Source organism: Stomoxys calcitrans, chromosome 5, assembly GCF_963082655.1.
Source record: "Stomoxys calcitrans chromosome 5, idStoCalc2.1, whole genome shotgun sequence".
In the NCBI taxonomy this organism is placed as follows: domain Eukaryota; kingdom Metazoa; phylum Arthropoda; class Insecta; order Diptera; family Muscidae; genus Stomoxys; species Stomoxys calcitrans.
This window is the reverse complement of record NC_081556.1, coordinates 66,342,038-66,360,364: the sequence shown is the minus strand read 5'-3', so window position 1 is coordinate 66,360,364 and position 18,327 is coordinate 66,342,038. Positions and strand designations below refer to the sequence as shown.

Genomic DNA, 18,327 nt, shown 5'->3' with positions numbered 1-18,327 from the left:
TCCGGGCTTAGTGTTTGGAGGACCACCCCAATCCCCAAAACACCCCTAAATCGGGCATTTACCGACCATGTCAGTGTGGAGATTAAGTGAAAGGTATTGGGGGTAGAGCAAGAATTGATACCCAATTTTTGGGGGTTAGCCCCTTTTCCAAAATACCCCACAAGCAGCATTTTTTAGTGACCATCGCAAAATGGGGCTCAAATAAAGGTATTTGGGAGTAGAATACGAATTTTATATCCAAATTTATATTCGTAGCATGGTATATCCAAATTTAGGATCATGTATTTAGGGCATCACCCCTTCCCCAAAACAACCCGCAAAGGGTAAAAATTTTTCGACCATGCCAATATGTGGTATTTAATATTAGAAAACTAATTTGATAACCTATTTTTGGCCATATATTTGGGGGACGCCTCATCGTGTGAACTTCCCTAAACCAATGGCAATATGGGGTTTAAATAAATGGTTTTTGAAAGAAGAGCACGATGTTGATATTTTTCAGGGCCAAGTGTCTGGGGGACAACCTCTCCCCCGATATACTATATTCGTAGCATGGTATTTTCTTATCTTAGCTTATTATTATTATCTTATCTACAAAGGATATATATTTTCTGCTGCTTTGGATACTTATTTGCTGCAAAAAGCCAGGGTTGCTTGTGGTTTTAATTATATTAACCCGAAAATGTCTAAAACTAAAACAAACAAGTAAAAGCGTGCTATGTTCGGCCGGGCCGAATCTTATATACCCTCCACCATAGATCGCATTTGTCGAGTTCTTTTCCCGATATCTTCTTTTAGGCAAGCAAAGGATAAAACAAAATAATTGATTTAATATTGGAGCTATATCAAGTTATAGTCCGATTTGTACCAAATTTGAATTGAATGTTGGAGACCATAGTAGAAGTCATTGTGTAAAATTTCAGCCAATTCGAGTAAGAATTGCGACCTTTAGGGGCTCAAGAAGTAAAATAGATAGATCGGTTTATATGGCAGCTGAATCAGGCTATAGACCGATTCGGATCATATTTGACAAGTATATTGAAGGTCATGGGCGAAGCCGTTGTACAAAATTTCATAATAATTACGCCCTCTGGAGTCTCAAGAAGTCAAGATCCCAGATCGGTTTATATGGCAGTTATATCAGGTTATTGATCGATTTGATTACCATTTGACACAGTTGTTAGAAGTCATAACAAAACACCTCACGCAAAATTTCAGCCAAATCGGATAAGAATTGCGCCCTCTAGTCACTCAAGAAATCATGATTCAAGATTGGTTTATATGGCAGCTATATCAGATTATTGACCGATTTAAAGCTTGTTTAGCACAGTTATTGGAAATCATATCGAAACACGAGGTGCAAAATTTCATCCAAATCATCCAAATTCAATCCAAATCGTGCCCTCTAGACGCTCAAGAAGTCAAGACCCCAGATAGGTCTATATGACAGCTATATTAGGTTATGGACTGATTTCAACCATACTCAGCACAGTTGTTGGAAGTCATAATAAAACACCACATACAAAATTTCAACCAAATCGGATAAGAATTGTGCCCTCTAGTGGCTCAAAAAGTCAAGATCCAAAATCGGTTCATATGGCAGCTATATCAAAACATAGACCGATATTGGGTCTTAGACGTATATTTCGAAAAGTTGCAAACAAGTATACCATAGGGTGGCTAGGGTGGGAGGTATAAAAAACAATTTATTGAAGTTTATAACTATAAAATATTAAGAGTAATTTCAATAAAATTTACATTAAATGAAGTTTTTAGCTTTTAGTTGTATTTGATGCGTCATAAATTAAAAAAGGCGGTTGTTTCTTGACAAAATTCCTTATGACAAAATTAAATGATATGTTTTTTAGCAAAATAATTACATTTCTTTTTCAAATATTCACCTTTAAAATCAAAGCAAACTGGTACAACGGTTTATTTATTTTTCTTCCACATCTTTAATTGATTATATTATATTTATTTTTTGTGTTCATCTTTGACATCAAGCGACAATTTTTTTCATTGCTCTCTTCCGAGCGTCATTCCTTCAAATAACAATGTGAACTGTCTGCCAAATAACGAAACAAACAGCCATTGATCGACACGCCACTTTACACGCACACTTGACCAACTACAAAAACATACGAAAATTCCTATCCTTTCCATTACGATGATTGTGTGGATACAACAATCGCACACTCTTACTCACTCTCATACGAGCACATAAATTTGCCCCAAATTTAAAATTAAGGAAAAATCAAAACCCGCGGCCTCTGCCGCTGCCGAAATATATACCAACACAAGCAATGCCAGACAAAACATACACATTTAAAGAGTGGCATAAATTTATCAACCATTTTTATGACAATTTAATCAAAAACAATTAACTACACACAATTCATTTGAATTTTGTTTTTGATGTGTTTAAGAAATTCCTAAAAAAGACTAAATTAGTATAGATAAAGGAAATTTATGGAAAAAGTTATAACAAAACATCCTAATTGTTTTGTAAGGAAGTATATCTTCTACAAGATTTTAATGAAAATTTCTTAAAGTGCATTTTCATACATTCCCACTTACAGGATCATGTATACAATATCTCATTCCCCACTTACTAAAAAAATTCGTATTAAACTTGCTCTTCTAACGTCGTGAACTTTCTACTGACATGTCCCGAAAATTAATGGTAATAAGCTTCATTGAAAATTTGCTAGAATTTTTTTTTCATTCAAATTTTTCAAAAATAGTGCATTCGCGAGAAAAAATTGTACTCAGCTGTTGTCATGGTTGGTGTCATGGTTCCAACTGACTTTATTAAATTTGGGTTTAATCGGCCTATGCATTGATTTTGCTTCTATATAAACTTATCTCTTGATTTTTAGCTCTCATTCTCGTTTTTAATATAGGTGATACGAAATTAATGATTAATGATCGATACTGTCGATATTTATTATAAAAATTATCGAATAGTTCGCCAGCTCCATCGCTTATTCATGATTTTGGGGTCATCTAACAACGCCTGTGATAAAGGTGGAAGTCTTCATACATGCCGCTGTCATCTAACCATTTATGGTTGTTGTTATTTTATAGCTTGTCTGTTATGGTTGTCTTGTATTCGCGCGCGGTTTCAGGGTATTTTAGGTGTAAAAGTTTTAAATTTATGCTTTTTGTTTGAGTCGTTAAGTGGCCACTTAGGACATGTGATTACTATCGATGTCAGCTCCACGTCTAGTTTCTGCATCCATCAGCGAAAGAAAAATTTTGCTATAAGTACGTGGTCAATTCGTATTCGGTGATTCCATTTGGTGATTCTCAAGTATATTTGTGCATATTTTTATGGGAGATTCTTTTGCTTCCAATAAAGACGGCCCTTTATTGGGGGCATAAATTCTTGCGCAGAAATAAACCAATATGTCGTCATTGTCAGTTCTGGTATCGCCAAGTCCTTGTAATCCCATGATTGATTGCAGATTATTGTTGTAATTGCCCACCTTGGCACTGAAATCGTCAATGACAAGTTTATTGTCTCCTTTTGGTAGAGAGCGTTTCACTGAATCGAGTTGGGAGTAGAATCGATCCAATGTTTCGTAGCCATCGGGTTGGGTTGGCGTCTAGAATTGTACAAGAGATATTTTTCAGAATTTTGAATTTAATCTTGCCGCCATGATGCGTTCGGGTATCACTGTGTATGATAGAAGAGCTTTGCTTTAGGCGAGAATAAAAGACCGACCTCATTTATTCTGTAGATTTCATGCCTGAAAAAATGAAGTGGTATCCGTGTCTAAATCCACACGGGCAAAATTGTGTAAATATCAAAAGGTCGCACAAAAAGTTATTTGACCAAAAGAATGGTTGGAAATTCCGACTTTAGTCGCAGAACGGAAACTCAGCTAGGAAGGATCTGATGGCTAACTTATTGGCCGTAATGATGTTCACACTCGACTTCCTCGCTCTAATACCATGCCACCTTACGCATTCTATGATCGCCTATATCTCCGCTGCAGGACCATGGTCAGGCGGTCGGAAACATATCCCAGTCCAAGCGTCCTCAATTTGGACTCCCAAACTCACTCTCTCCTCTACTTTTGATCCATCCGTATAGAATGAACTAACAGATGGCAATACCAGAGTTCCGTCAACCCAGGATCGATTACTACATACTCAGCTTCAACGACCATCTTCCCCTTCCGAGATGGCTGTGGCGACTTTTTGAAGCCTTCATGCCTGTTCTACCTTACTTCATACCTTTTCCTTAGGATACTGTCTGAAGTCTCCATTGAGAGAGAGGTAGATTGGTATTCCTAGGATACTTGAAAGCGAGAAGCACTTTTTCAGTGGTTCGCAGCGATACCTCATTATTTTTCTAGCTTTCATAGTAGTAGTAGGAATGTCAGTTCTAATCCTATGATTGCCCTTCTCGTACACACTTTTCAGTTGCCTTCGTTGTGCCCCGGATAGTTTACTCGTTGAAGACACTAAAGCGTATTTTCTTCGGCTTCGAGTAAAATTTTTTAAATTTCTTTTCTTCCAACCTTTTCAATTCAAAAACCTCTTCATTTTGAGCCAAATTTCATAATTCTAACCCTTGCCGATCGCGCTGGGCAAGCATTGACCATTTTGTACTTTTCAGTATCTAAACATATAAATTCCATCAAACTTCGTGGCTAGGACTCAAAACCAATATTGGTACCAAATTTTAAGAATTAAGCCGTTTGAGCTGGGGCGGATCAGCCAGGCAACCAATCGGTTCCTATATAAGGCAACAATGTTATATTTATATACAACAAGACTAAAATCTTATTATTAAATATATTTACAATTAAGATAAACCAAATAAATATTCAAGAAATATGAAGCTTTCTAGAACTGACCAGGAATTATTTTATTTTATAACAGTATTGTAAACTACATTAAAAGTAAGGAATTTAGAAATCGTTTTCTTTAAATTTATTGCATTGCTATTAAATTGAATGTTATATGAAAGTGAGTTCCGGAAACGAACTGCTTGTACAAGGAAATGTCACTCAGAGACTAGGCTACGATGACTAACAGAAATCAATTTCCTTCTTCTCTTTGACCTTGCAAACCGCAGCCTCTCATAAAGATTCACCGGTTTCTTCGAGTAAATGACTTTATGTAAGAACGCAAGTGATTTTGTATTTAGAAGGTTGCCGATAGTCAACCCATAAAGAAGCCCATTATATAGAGATATACGATCAAAACGTCTCGGACCACAAGCATACCTTGTGATATTATTAAACACAACGTTCCGTTTTCGTTTACTTTCTGCAATATAGAAAACTCCGCATAATATAACCTTTAGCCAACAGAATCCGTGTTATCAAAGCCATCAAGTTATGGGTAAGCCACAAATTTCTCTACTTAGCGTTTACCAGCCCGACAACAATGTTGATGTGTTTATACCATGTCGGAGTACTACTAAACCTCATTCCGAGGTTTTTGATCGTGGAAAGCATCTAAATATGTTCCTCATCAAGGGCCACATTTAAGTATCAGTTAACATTAAGACTACGCAGGATTTAATAATAAGCCGTCGGCTGTTGCCCACGTGTGGACCAAAGCTTAATCACGATTGATCTTATCCACACTCTGCGACAAAGAATCCATGCCACTACTTTAGCAATCCTGTACATCGTCAGCATACATATGTATATTACTATGAGTCAAAATATGTGGTAAACCATTAATATAACCGAAAAAGGTAAAAGACCAAGTTTGGACCATTAAGGTACTCCTCTTAAAATAGGTAAAGCATCACAAACACAAGGTTTCGAATAAACAGATTGAGTCCTATTAACGAGATACGAATAAGGAAGTCGGTCAGAACAAGAAGAGATTTTGAACAAAAAAATTATCCACTGTATCAAATGCCTTTGAGTGATCAAGAAGAATAAGCAAATTTTGGTCAGCATTATCAAGCTCGGATTTTAAATCCTCGCAAACGTACTGATACAGCTTTATGGCGGGAACAGAGAATTGTTTCTCAAGTATGCAGACATCTGTTTATGCAATAGCAATGGGTTTTACCAAGGCATATTTATAAGATGGCCGCATTGGCGAATTGCTACAACAAAGCATCTTTTTTGGGAACTTGATATGCCAAAATTTGTAAACAGGGCAAAAAAAAATTCGATTCGCCTTGACTTTTAAAAATTTCGGCAAATTTGCTTCGACCAATCCGAGCAAGAAGAAAGAAGTTTATTGATTCTTGAGTGTCAACAGCTCCAGAGGCTTTACCCACTAAACCACAAAGATGACAGGTTTAAATAGTTTGCTCTAGGTTATTGTAGCGGTAAAATAGCTACCAAGTGTATGCCTATAATCTTCCAAGGAAGACCAGGGTAGTGCTGGCTCAATTCCAATTGGGCTGCGACTGATTTCAACTGCATCGACGTGTGTCTCGATTATGACCTGGGACCACACATTAAATGCAAATTTGCACATGAACATTCTATTAAGGAACAGGGGCAAACTTCTCTCATACCAATGAGTGCAGTCCGATTCAAGTTTAAGTACAATGATAAGGGGCCTCCTTTTTATAGCCGAGTACGAACGGGGTGCTGCAGTGTGACACCTCCTTTGAGGAGAAGTTTTTACATGGCATAGTACCTCACAAATATCGCCAGGCGGGGATAACCACCGCTGACACACATCAAATGTGTCAAATGCATGACTATCTGTTGAACATGGGTTCATACGCCTGAATTGAGTTCATACGATGTTGATTGGCAGGATAATTAAAGTTCCGCTAACAAAGGGCTGGAATAGGAATATTGTGACTAGAGCTCAATCACCACAACGACGGTGTTTATATCGCTTTTTATGGTTGGTTATCGTATTCCTTCTTATGGTTGGCATTGTACGACGTACATTTCGCCTGTGTTCTTCAGCGCTTTTTGAATCTTTTTCGGGGGCGACACAATAAACCTAAGTTTCCTCAGTGAAGCTGATAGCGAGTGAGGTTGTTAGACGTCTATCATTATTTAACATAAGCTTAAGAACAATAACGGCAGCAAAAACAGAAATCAATTTATAAAATATTTATTTTGAAGTTTATATTTTTATAAGGTGAATTTAAAATTGACATATCACGTTCCATCAGCTGTGCCGATGCGGTCACCATAGAGAGAGAGAGAGATAGAGAATTTGATATGTCAACTCTTTTTTGAATTCGCTCTACAGAAATATAAATTTCAAAATAAATAACTTATAAAAAGTGTTTGCTGCTGTTATGGTTTTTTAAACTTAGGGTATATAATGGCAGGTGTCCAACAATCTCATTCACTATCAGTTTCACTCAGGGAACTTAGGTCTGTTGTGTCACCCCAGAAAGATTCAAAAATAGCAGAAGAAAGCTGATAAACTTTACGTCAGTACAATGCCAGACATTAAAATAAAGAAGATTAGGAGCCAACATGCATGACAATACGGCTAGGAGGTCTGGAGAAGAAGAATGGCGAAATGACTTTTGCATGAAGATAATTTAGACAGGAAAATAGATTTTGTGCAGTTATAATCCTACACCTACTCTCACAATAGGTGCTCAACCGTCAATGACTCCTCCTCACCCCCACAAATCAAGCTTTAGTTCGCCATGTTTCCAGCGCAACGGCTTTCAGGATATTTAGTCCATCACAGGTGAGGTCCCCAAGTTACCTAGAATTTTGGCAGCATACTATATGTACTCTGAACGGCCACACATCATGATGACAACGTCATCCTTGTACCCGCCCAACTTTAACTGTCCTTTTCAAATGACCTGAAAATCCGGCAGATATCCAAGAGTCGAAAGGGGGTACACAACCCCTAGTTGTGGTCATTGAGCTCGAATCACAATCTTCCTATTTGAGCCATTTGTTAGCATTCATTTGGTAGCTATCTACGGCTACAATAACCTTATGAAGGTTAGGTTAGGTTAGGTTTAAGTGGCAGTCTGCCACTTATGATACCACAGGAGCAGAAGAACGAAGACGCCTTCTAGTTGAATTATCCAGATCGCTTTAAAATGTCCAATAATGTTCACATCCGCTAAATCAGACAGGTTCTCAAAGAAATGAGAACCTAAAGTGGAACTCCTTCTAACTGCTAGTGTGGGACACACACACGGAAGTTGTTCTATAGTCGCTTATTCTTCGATGTTCTCACAGATTCTGCAAAGTCGTTGCTGGAAACCTTCAGTTTGCCAGCATGTTTTCTGATTAGACTGTGATCTGTCACGACGGACACAATGGCTGAGACGTCTGTTCTAGCCAATGACAGCAAAGTAGTTGACCTCATCATGTCTATGCAACTTCTGTCACCAGGGATATCGTAGTTCCAATCGATTCTATTAGGAATAGTGGTACAGTACTTTTTTTTATCAAAAAACCTTATGAAAACTATTTAAACCTGCCATGGTGGTTTGGTGGGTTGTTGTTGTACTCACATTCTCGTGTGGAGGTGGCGATCCTCGTCAGGCTCCTGTAGGTGAGCGCAAAAAGGGTGGCCATTGGTTATTTAAAGGCACCAATTACCCGCCTTGTCATATCGAGCGTCATAGGCACTCAATATTTATGCAAGAGTCGATGCCGCCCGGATTCTCACTGAGACTCAACGCTCGATACCGTGGATTGTCCACGACTGCCGTTGCAGCTACTACGTATGGAGCATTCCACTATCCGCAACCTGCGGACGCGCCCGTTAGCTCGCAGCTAAGGTTTTCATGACAGCAATGAACATCACACAGATCGGACCTCAATGTTCCAGCCAGTTTTGTGGGTAAAGCCTCTGGAGCCAATTGGTATTAAGAAAATTTTTAAATATGTGTTTTCTTGACACTCAAAAATCAATCAACTTCTTTCTTCTTGCTCTGATTGGTCGAAACCAATTTGACGAAAATTTTAAATGTCTGGGCAAATCGAATTTTCTTCCCCCTGTTTACATATCGAGTTCCCAAAAATAATGCTTTGTTGTAGCAATTCGCCGATGCGGCCACCTTATTAAATACGCCTTGCCTTGGGTTTTACCTTAGATGTTTTCAAAGTGCAGGTAACGAACTAAAAGTCTGTATGTTATTAACTACATGACTGATGCTATGTCTATATTGACTCGTTTTGCTTATGTTATTTTGAAAAACATCGCAACCGTTCACATGAGTTCAGCTGTTTTGGAATTTGCAGTTTTACACACTCCAACATATCTATTATTGTACGTTGCACTATTTTTAAGACTTACTTCTTTTGCTTTCTCTCTAAAATTTTGTTTATTTTATAAATTTTAGTTGGTAAAAATATTTAGCAAAATTTAGGCATTTATTTGGGCTTACATGCTTTGTGGCAAACGAGTCGTTTTTCTCTTATAAATTGTAAAGGAAAAAAATCGTTTTCAGGGCATTATAAAGGGAAAATCAAACATCAAAACAGCTTTGGTCTGAACATAGTATAATGTATGGCAAAATCTGTCGAACGATGACGCTAGACTTAGCCAGTAAAAAAGCATTAACAATTTCCTCCTGTGTATCGCACCTACATTCGAAACCATTTACACCGTCTATATACGGCGGGCTTCCAGAATAATTCTTATCAAACTCAAAATTCTCATGAAACTCAGAACATTCATACTATGTCACAGTTTTTCTCTTTGGATCTGTTCCCAATCCAATGACAACGTGTATGTACAATAAGGTCCACGTACTCAGGTTAGGTTACGTTAGGTTGAAAAGAGGGTGCAGATATTAATCCGCCCCATGCCACTATAGACATACACCTAAATCAGTAATAGGCTTGTTGTGCGATCTAGAAAACTAAACAGTAACCTCGAAAAAAAATTTTAAGTTAGGAATTCCTTGTTACTTACAAAATCCGTAAAATGTTTTCCATATCACTCCCCTAAGTTGGTTCATGTCTGGTATCGTGTCCCTACATAAGTACCGGTTTCTGTTAGCCGAAAGCCGGGCAATAATATAGGAAATACTCAAACGTCTCATCATCTTCCCCGCATGCCGTACACATGATATCACCTGCCGCATCGATTTTGCATAAGTGAGCTCGTAGTCCTGTGTCCCGTTATTACACCCAAAGCTATTTGGACCTCCTTCTTACTTCCTCCATCCATCCGGATCACCCCAAAGGATTTTCACCGTTCTGCCTACTCTTTCGCTGTTCCACAGTGTTACATGCGTTTGCCGCCCATGCGCTTAAATCGGACTGCGCCGACTCGAAAGGCTTCGGGTTAACCATGTTTTTCGACGGCAGTTCGCTGGCCTTCACTGCCAAATCGTCTGCCTTTTAATTCCTCCTTACTCCGTTATGGCCAGGTACCCAAACGATGCGGATTGTGCCATCCTCAGAGAAGACGTTAATCTCCTTCTTACACTGTGAGACTAGTCGTGAACTTACCCTCCTGGTTGTTATTGCCCTTATGGCAATTTTACTGTCCGTGAAGATGTTCACACTTGACGTCCTCGCGTTAGTATCACACCACCTTTCGGCCCTTCTACATAACTGGTTCGGATCCTTACCCCTAAGAAATATTATAACATCGTCTGCAGTATTATAACATCGTCAGTCAGCACCCGAGATAGGTTATTTGTGGTGGTCACCCAAAGGTACTTTAGAAGCCTTTCAATGCAACGTCATTTCGCGGCCGATGCATGCAATCTACAAACACCTTTCCCTTAAAATGCTTAATCTCAACTGAAACCATTTCGATTGACTCATTCTCCTGCGGCTTCCAAACTGTCTCTAACGTAGATAGCAACTCCAATACCCCTTCTTCGCCTATTTCTTCGGTATACAACATAACCATGAAGACTAACCAAATTATCTGATATCTTAGAAGAAAGCCAGGTCTCCGAAATGCAAATCACATCAATATTGGAGTCTTCAAATATCAAACGTAATTTGCTAAGTTTATTTCGCAAACTTTGAGCGTTGATGTGACATACTTTCAAACCATTTCTTTGTTTGCCCAACATCGCACGGCTTCTTGAAATATTGGAGTTTGCGGTTCATATTTGACAGATTTTCGTTTAAATATATTTATCCAGTACCCTCAAATCTGATTGTGCTCAAGATTAGCGTTTTATTTCCTTTCTATAAGCTGAGAGTGTTTTAAGAACGAACTTTTTGTCGAATGGAGACATCAGTTTCGCCATAATAATTGCATCGGAAGAATTTTGTTTTTATACCCTTCGCCATAGGATGGGGGTATACCCCATAAAGTATATATATTTTTAATCGTCATCTCTTTTAAAGTCGATCTAGCCATGTCCGTCCGTCCGTCTGTCTGTCGAAAACATGCTAACTTTCGCAGGAGTAAAGCTAGGCGCTTGAAATTTTGCACAAATACTTTTTATTAGTGTAGGTCGGTTGGGATTGTACAATAAATGGGCCAAATCGGTCCATGTTTTGATATAGCTGCCATGTAAAACGATCTTGGGTCTTGACTTGTTGAGCCTCTAGAGGGCGCAATTCTCGTCCGATTTGAAATTTTGCATGTGGTGTTTTGATATTACTTCCAACAACTGTGTAAAGTATGATCCAAATTGGTTCATAATCTGGTATAGCTGTCATATAAACCGATCTTGGATCTTGACTTCTTGAGCCAATAGAGCGCGCAATTCTCATCCGATTTGGCTGAATAGCGACAAGATAAAACAATGCACACAAGCACTTAAAAAACACGTCTCTCTCATTTGGTTGTTTGTTATGTTATCAATATTTATTTTTAGTAGTAGTAGTAGTAGTAAGGTATCTTTATTCAGATAAATTCGAGAGCTTAATACAATTTACATTATTTTACATTTCTAAATTTTGTGAATATTAGTCTGAAAAAAGATTTTACGGCTGTGACAATGTTGTCGTGAGCCGGTGCTAGTAACATTACATAATTCATAATATTATCGATATTCATTTATTATAAGTTTACGATATTGAGTCGCAGACTTCAGGTATGAGATAAGTTTTGGCCAGTCATCCATTTGGTTTCCATCAAGTATTTCAATAATTTCGGTATGCGTTAGGAATGGTTTTCCAAACACTCGATCTCTGATTTCTCTCAGAATAGGACAGTTTCCAAGGAAGTGATTTAGGTTTTCCAGCTCCCGGAGATTGCAGAGTGTGCATAGTGCGTTTTCTTCAGTAGCTCCGTTTGTACTGCCGTTTAAATAAATCAAATCGCATCTCGCTTTTAAAATCCATGTTATCTCCGATTGAGTATAGCAGCCATTCATGTACGATAGGCAGCGTGTATAATCTAGATATTTGTATATCCTAGTGTCACTTTCTCTTGCCCTTTCAATATTACTGAGTTTACTTGCTTTCTTCAGTTTTAAAGTAAGGCGCATAAAGGTTGATAGCCAGGTGTGTTCCGGTGTGTCGTTGGTAATTGGAGTTTCCTCCATTTCCACCAATTGATCGTTAATTGACTTTGCCCAAAATATATTTTTTGATAATATTAATTTGGTTAGAAAATTTGGTAAACGATTACTATCGTATTTAAACATCGTGCTATATATATAGTTAAGATGCAATTGTAAGGTATACATATGGCCGCTTTCCACGTTCGTTTCAATGTCTATTGCATAATTTGGGGTGCTTTCTGGTAACTTCAGGATTCGCTTCAGGAAGTATCTTTGTAGCTTGTCCACTTCGTCAAAGCATCCAAATCCCCAAACTTGGGCTGCATATCCTTGAATTGACCGACAAACTGCTTGAAAAAGTTTCCATTTCATTTCAAGGTTTATATTATTTTTTTGAAGGAAGTTTTTCCACGTAGAATTTATCGCCGCTTTTGCTTGTGTAATTCGACTACTGACATGTCGCTTAAAGCTTAGTCTTGGGGTCAGTACAACTCCAAGGTATGTATATTCGGAGACAATCTCAATCTCTTGTCCTTTGTAGAACCATTTTTCCCTGTCTGACAATCGCCCTCCATTTCTGAAAACCATTATCTTTGACTTGGACATATTTAGTTCCATATTCCATAGTTTGCAGTATTCTTCCAGGTTGATGATCATGTTTTGAAGGGAATTTATGTCACCCGACAATATTACAATATCGTCCGCGTACATTAATACACGAACGTTTTTTCCTTCTACATCAATACCTCCTTCTAGATGTTCATGCAGGTCATTTAGGTATAAAGCAAAGAGAAGTGGCGAAAGAAGGCAGCCTTGTTTAACACCAGACACTGTTTCGAAATCCTGTGAGAGTTCTTCTCCGTTCCATATTGTGCATTTTGTGTTTTGGTAAATGGCTTCTATCATATTTATAAATTTGGATGAGACTCGGTTAAGATAAAGCTTGTATATCAATGATTTTCTGCAGACCTTGTCGAAAGCTGCTCGGAAGTCAACAAAAAATGCATAGACTTTCTTCTTTTCCGCTAATTTTAAACTTACTATTGCAACTATGTTGTACCCATTGTCCGCTGTGCAGTAATTTTTCCGGAACCCTGCCTGATATTCTTCCATTATTTGGTTTTCTTCAACCCATGACGTGAGCCTATAATTCAGGATGCCCATCAGAATTTTTGCAGCTGTGTTCATAAACGATATAGCTCTATAATTACAAGGATCATTTATATTTCCTTTTTTATGAATTGGGTAAATTATAGATCTTATCAGCGACTCATCAATAATGCTGTTGTCATAGAAGTTTGTAAAAACTCGCGCCACTTCAACAAGGAATTGCTCTGATGCGTTCACATAGAACTCATATGGAATCCTGTCGTCACCAGGAGCTTTATGAGGTTTTACTCTACCTAAGACATGTTGTATATCTGTTACTGTGATTTCTCTATCTAGATATGCATCAAAAATTAGCGGTTTCGCGTACTGTATGTCTTGAGACATTTGAGTAGGATTCAGAAGGTCGCAGAAATAGTCTCTGAACATTTCTGGTGTTATAGCGTTTCCAATTCTATGTTCCTTGTTATTAATCTTTTTTGCTAAATTCCACCATTCCTTTGTGCAGTTTGTCCTTTGAATTTTGATAGACAAACGGTCATAATATGCATGCTTAGCCGATAGACAAACTTCTCTTAATTTTTTCTTAGCTTGTATATATTCATTTTTATGCTGTATTGTGTTTGACTTTCGGTATTTATGTAAGCATTTATATGCTTTTCTCTGGGCCCAATAACAACTAAGATTAAACCAAGGATTTTTTTTTAAGAGTGAATGCTTTGGGGGTTTTTTTTCTGATGACGCCTTGATAATGTTATTTAGGTCTTTGATACCAACCACAGTTTCTCGCTCATTAATTCTTTCCAAATTTGCGTTAAGCTTGTTTCGATATATGTTTTTGTTTTGCTGATTCCATATTAATTGCGGGAGTAGGCTTAGCTTGCAATAATTGTGTTGTAAGGAATGTATTTTTAGCTGTAGGGCGATAGGTAAGTGATCTGACCACGGCATTTCCTCTACTCGAAAACTATCAACATTTTCCAAAATGGCGCTGGAGACCGCACAGAGATCAATGACCGAAGAGCCTACCGAATTTATAAATGTGAAATTTCCTTGTTCATCGCCTTCAGTTCGCCCATTCAGAAGAAACAAACCAATGTCATTGCAGTACTCAATGTACGCCTTCCCTTTCCAATCAGCTAATTTGTCTTTAGATTTCCGGATTTCTTTCCCAGCTGAAAACCCGCTTTCGATCTCCATATGGTTGCTTTGCTGCAATTCTCCGATTCTGGCATTGATATCTCCAATTACGATTAGATTAGTATCTTCGAGTTCATGTATATATTTTTTTAAGTTTGCAAATTCATTTGCCCAATTCGCCCCTCTGAGGTAAACTGGAATAAGAGTGATTTCTTCTTGATACCAGCTGATTTTAATAGTTAGTAGTTCATCTTGGCGGTTAAAGGAATATTTCATGCCTTTCTGGATAATTGTCCTCTTAACTCCCAACATTAGACCCCCTATTGCTCGACCAAATCTGGTACATCTTTTTGCATATAACCAACTTATATCATATCCTGGGAAAAATTTTTCGGCATTTTTTGATTTTTCCTCTATGAGGTGTGTTTCTTGGAGCAAAATAACTTCAAAAGACATCAGGTAATTGAAAAATGTTGGATACAAATATTTATTTTCAAAACCGTGTATATTATAAGAAACTATTTTCAAATTATTTAAACAATTTATTTCTGCAGCTTCTTGTACTGTCCCAGAAGCTGGCGGACTTAGTTTTTTGATCTAGCTTGGTTTAGCATTTGCTCTATGATAGTGGTATTTATTTCATCTGCATAAAGATCAATTAGTATAGCTTCTGCGGGCTTGTTCCCGCTTACAAGAACGTTTTGAGAGTTCCACGAGAACCATTTGTCCATTATTTTCAGTTTATCGTCTCTCACGATAACCTTGTGTTTTTTGCTCGCTTGTAATATTTGCTTGAGAGCTAGCATTTTCATTTTGTTTCTGCGCCGACTGGGGTTTAAGTCTCTATAAACCGATACATCTGTGCCTATCAAGTTTCTAGTTGCTCCCAATACTTGCGCGACAGTCATATCCGAATCAAATTCTGCAATAATAGTTTGTTTGCCTTTATATTGGGCAACAGTATGCGCCGTAAGTATTTTTGGTGTTATATGTAGTTTTTCCGTACAGATCTTCAGAACAGAATCAATTGCCGTTTTTTCAAATGTTATACCTTTGAATAGCAATTTGGTGTTTTTAATTTGGTATTCCAGCCACCGTATTGTATTTGCATCTTCTTCTCTGCTGTTCCTTAACTCTTCTATTTCCTGTTTCAGTATGCTGTTTTCAGCTCTAAGGTCTGCCAATTCCGCGTTTGTTGAAGCTATGCCTGATTTGATATCTTCGATACCTTTTTTGTTGGAAGACTTTCTAATTTTTCCTCTAACAAAGTATTCATGGTTGTTTTCATAATATACATTAGCTCTTCAACATCCATGTTACCTACGGGTTTCTTTGCCATTGTTTCAAATTCAGGAGATGTCTCAGCTAATTTTCTCTTTGTCTGTGGTGTCGAGTTTGCTGTGTATTTATTTTGCATACTCTTTTAAAGGAATAAGTTTAATCCGGCTTTTTCAAAAAAAACGATCACGTCTGGTAACGCCAATTTATTATTCACAATAATTAATTATCGTGGACATAAACCATAACCTATCTGTCATATAATGAATGCACAGGGTGGCAACACTTTGTTAAGATGACAGATGTCATTCGTTTGTATTGATTTGGTATTTGTTTACTTACTGCCTCGGATAATGTTGTGAAACGGTTAACATTAACAAAAAAAAAAAAAAAAAAAAAAAAAAAAAAAAAAAAAAAAAAAAAACAATATTTTACCACTTTCCAGGCAATTTGTGAAAAAAGATATGAATTTCGACTTTTAATTTGTGAAAAAAAATATTTATTTTTAGGAATCGCATATACATCTGGTGAAACTTACGCGACTGCTTCGATTAGCGCGTTTACTGCAAAAAATGGATAGATATTCCCAATACACGGCTATGATACTTACGTTGTTGATGTTGCTGTTTTCGTTAGTCGCACACTGGCTTGCTTGTATATGGTATGTCGTTGCTGAAAAGGAAAACACAGTCAATGATAATGGGTGGAATATTGGTAAGTAAATTTTCCAGTTCTGTTTACTTCTTCCGCAGCACAATAAGTATCATGTTATTGGTATACGCAAAAGAAATTCACAACATTCGGGTCGGGGATGTTAGGGACACGAAATCTTGCATGGAAAACAGATTGAATACATCTGCTCGGCCACCAAATAAATTTTTGAAGTTATAATCGCCTCTACCGCGGTCAAAGGGCCCAAAGTGAAATCAAATTTTATGATCGTGCAAACTATGGTCGGAAGGCCAGAAATAAGAGTACACAACAATTTTGAGTGTTTAAATAACTATATGCAATGAGTTAAATCGGGCGAACAATTTAACGTTGATTCGAATGTATGCACATCACTATTCCGCAACTTAACAACAGGATTTGCCTCTGATATACCAATACCGCAACATCTTATATATAACAAGTAAAAGCGTGCTAAGTTCGGCCGGGCCGAATCTTATATGCCCTCCACCATGGATCGCATTTGTCGAGCTCTTTCAACGGTATCTCTTCTTAGGCAAAAAAGTATATAAGAAAATATTTGCTCTGCTATTAGAGCGATATGAAGATACGGTCCGGTTTGGACCACAATTATATTATATGTAGGAGACCTGTGTAAAATGTCAACCAATTCGAATAAGTATTGCGCCCTTTGGGGGCTCAAGAAGTAAAATAGAGAGATCGATTTATATGGGAGCTGCATCGGGCTATAGACCGATGCAGACCATAATAAACACCTATATTGACGGTCATGAGAGAATCCGTCGTACAAAATTTCATGCAAATCGGATAATAATTGCGACCTCTAGAGGCTCAAGAAGTCAAGATCCCAGATCGGTTTATATGGCAGCTATATCAGGTTATGAACCGATTTGAACCTTATTTGACACAGTTGTTAAGAGTAAAAATAAAATACGTCACGAATATTTCGAGTAATTACAAACAGAACGACGAAATTAGTATACCCCCCATCCTATGGTGGAGGGTATAACAAGTAAAAGCGTGCTAAGTTCGGCCGGGCCGAATTTTATATACCCCCCATCATAGATCGCATTTGTCGAGTTCTTTTCCCGATATCTCCGATAAAAGAAAATAATTAATTTAATATTGGAGCTATATCAAGTTATAATCCGATTCGGACTATAATATCCTAAAAATAAAAAAATAAAAATTTTGTATCCAAATTTCGGATGGTGTCGCCCACCCCCAAAACTTACCAAATATATATATGGACCAAACGCGACAATATGGGACCCAAATGAAAGGTATTTAAACATATTTGATATCCAAATGTCGGGCTAAGCGTTGGGGTGACCACCCCAACCCCAAAACACCCCTAAATCGCACATATTTACCGACCATGGCAATATGGGACTCTATTAAAAGGTATTTACGAGTAGAATACGAATCTGATATCAAAATGTAGCAAATAGCAATATGGGGCTCACATGAAAGGTCTTTGGAAATACCCCACGAATCTGATATCAATATTCGGGAAAAAGTTTCTATTGGCGCAACCTACCCCATAACCCCCTAACACCCAAATGGGAAGTATTTGCAGACCATTGCAATATGGGTCTCCAATAGGAGGAACTTTAGAGTAGAATGCGAAGCCGATATATATTTTCAGAGGAAGTCTCTGAAAGGCCGCCCTATCCCCCAGAACACCCCCCAAACCATACATGTTTGCCGACTATCCATAACCCCATGGCAATTTGGGTCTTAAGGAGATTGAA

At 37.8% G+C, this 18,327-nt stretch overlaps 1 protein-coding gene and 1 long non-coding RNA gene across 4 annotated transcripts in view; one reads left to right on the top strand and one right to left on the bottom strand.

Moving 5' to 3' along the window:
* Positions 1–18,327, top strand: part of LOC106083362 (potassium voltage-gated channel subfamily H member 8) — a 419,128-nt gene that overhangs the window by 226,074 nt on the left and 174,727 nt on the right. For all 3 annotated transcript variants that reach the window (XM_059370085.1, XM_059370088.1, XM_059370086.1), the window contains one exon: positions 16,393–16,597. In XM_059370085.1, coding sequence (XP_059226068.1) covers positions 16,393–16,597 — 205 coding nt within the window. The remainder of the gene's footprint in view (positions 1–16,392; positions 16,598–18,327) is intronic.
* LOC106083363 (uncharacterized) lies at positions 1,766–2,324 on the bottom strand. Its single transcript, XR_001220636.2, has 3 exons — positions 2,207–2,324; positions 1,902–2,150; positions 1,766–1,836 (listed from the first exon to the last, which is right to left on the bottom strand). It is a non-coding gene; the product is annotated as an uncharacterized LOC106083363 (long non-coding RNA).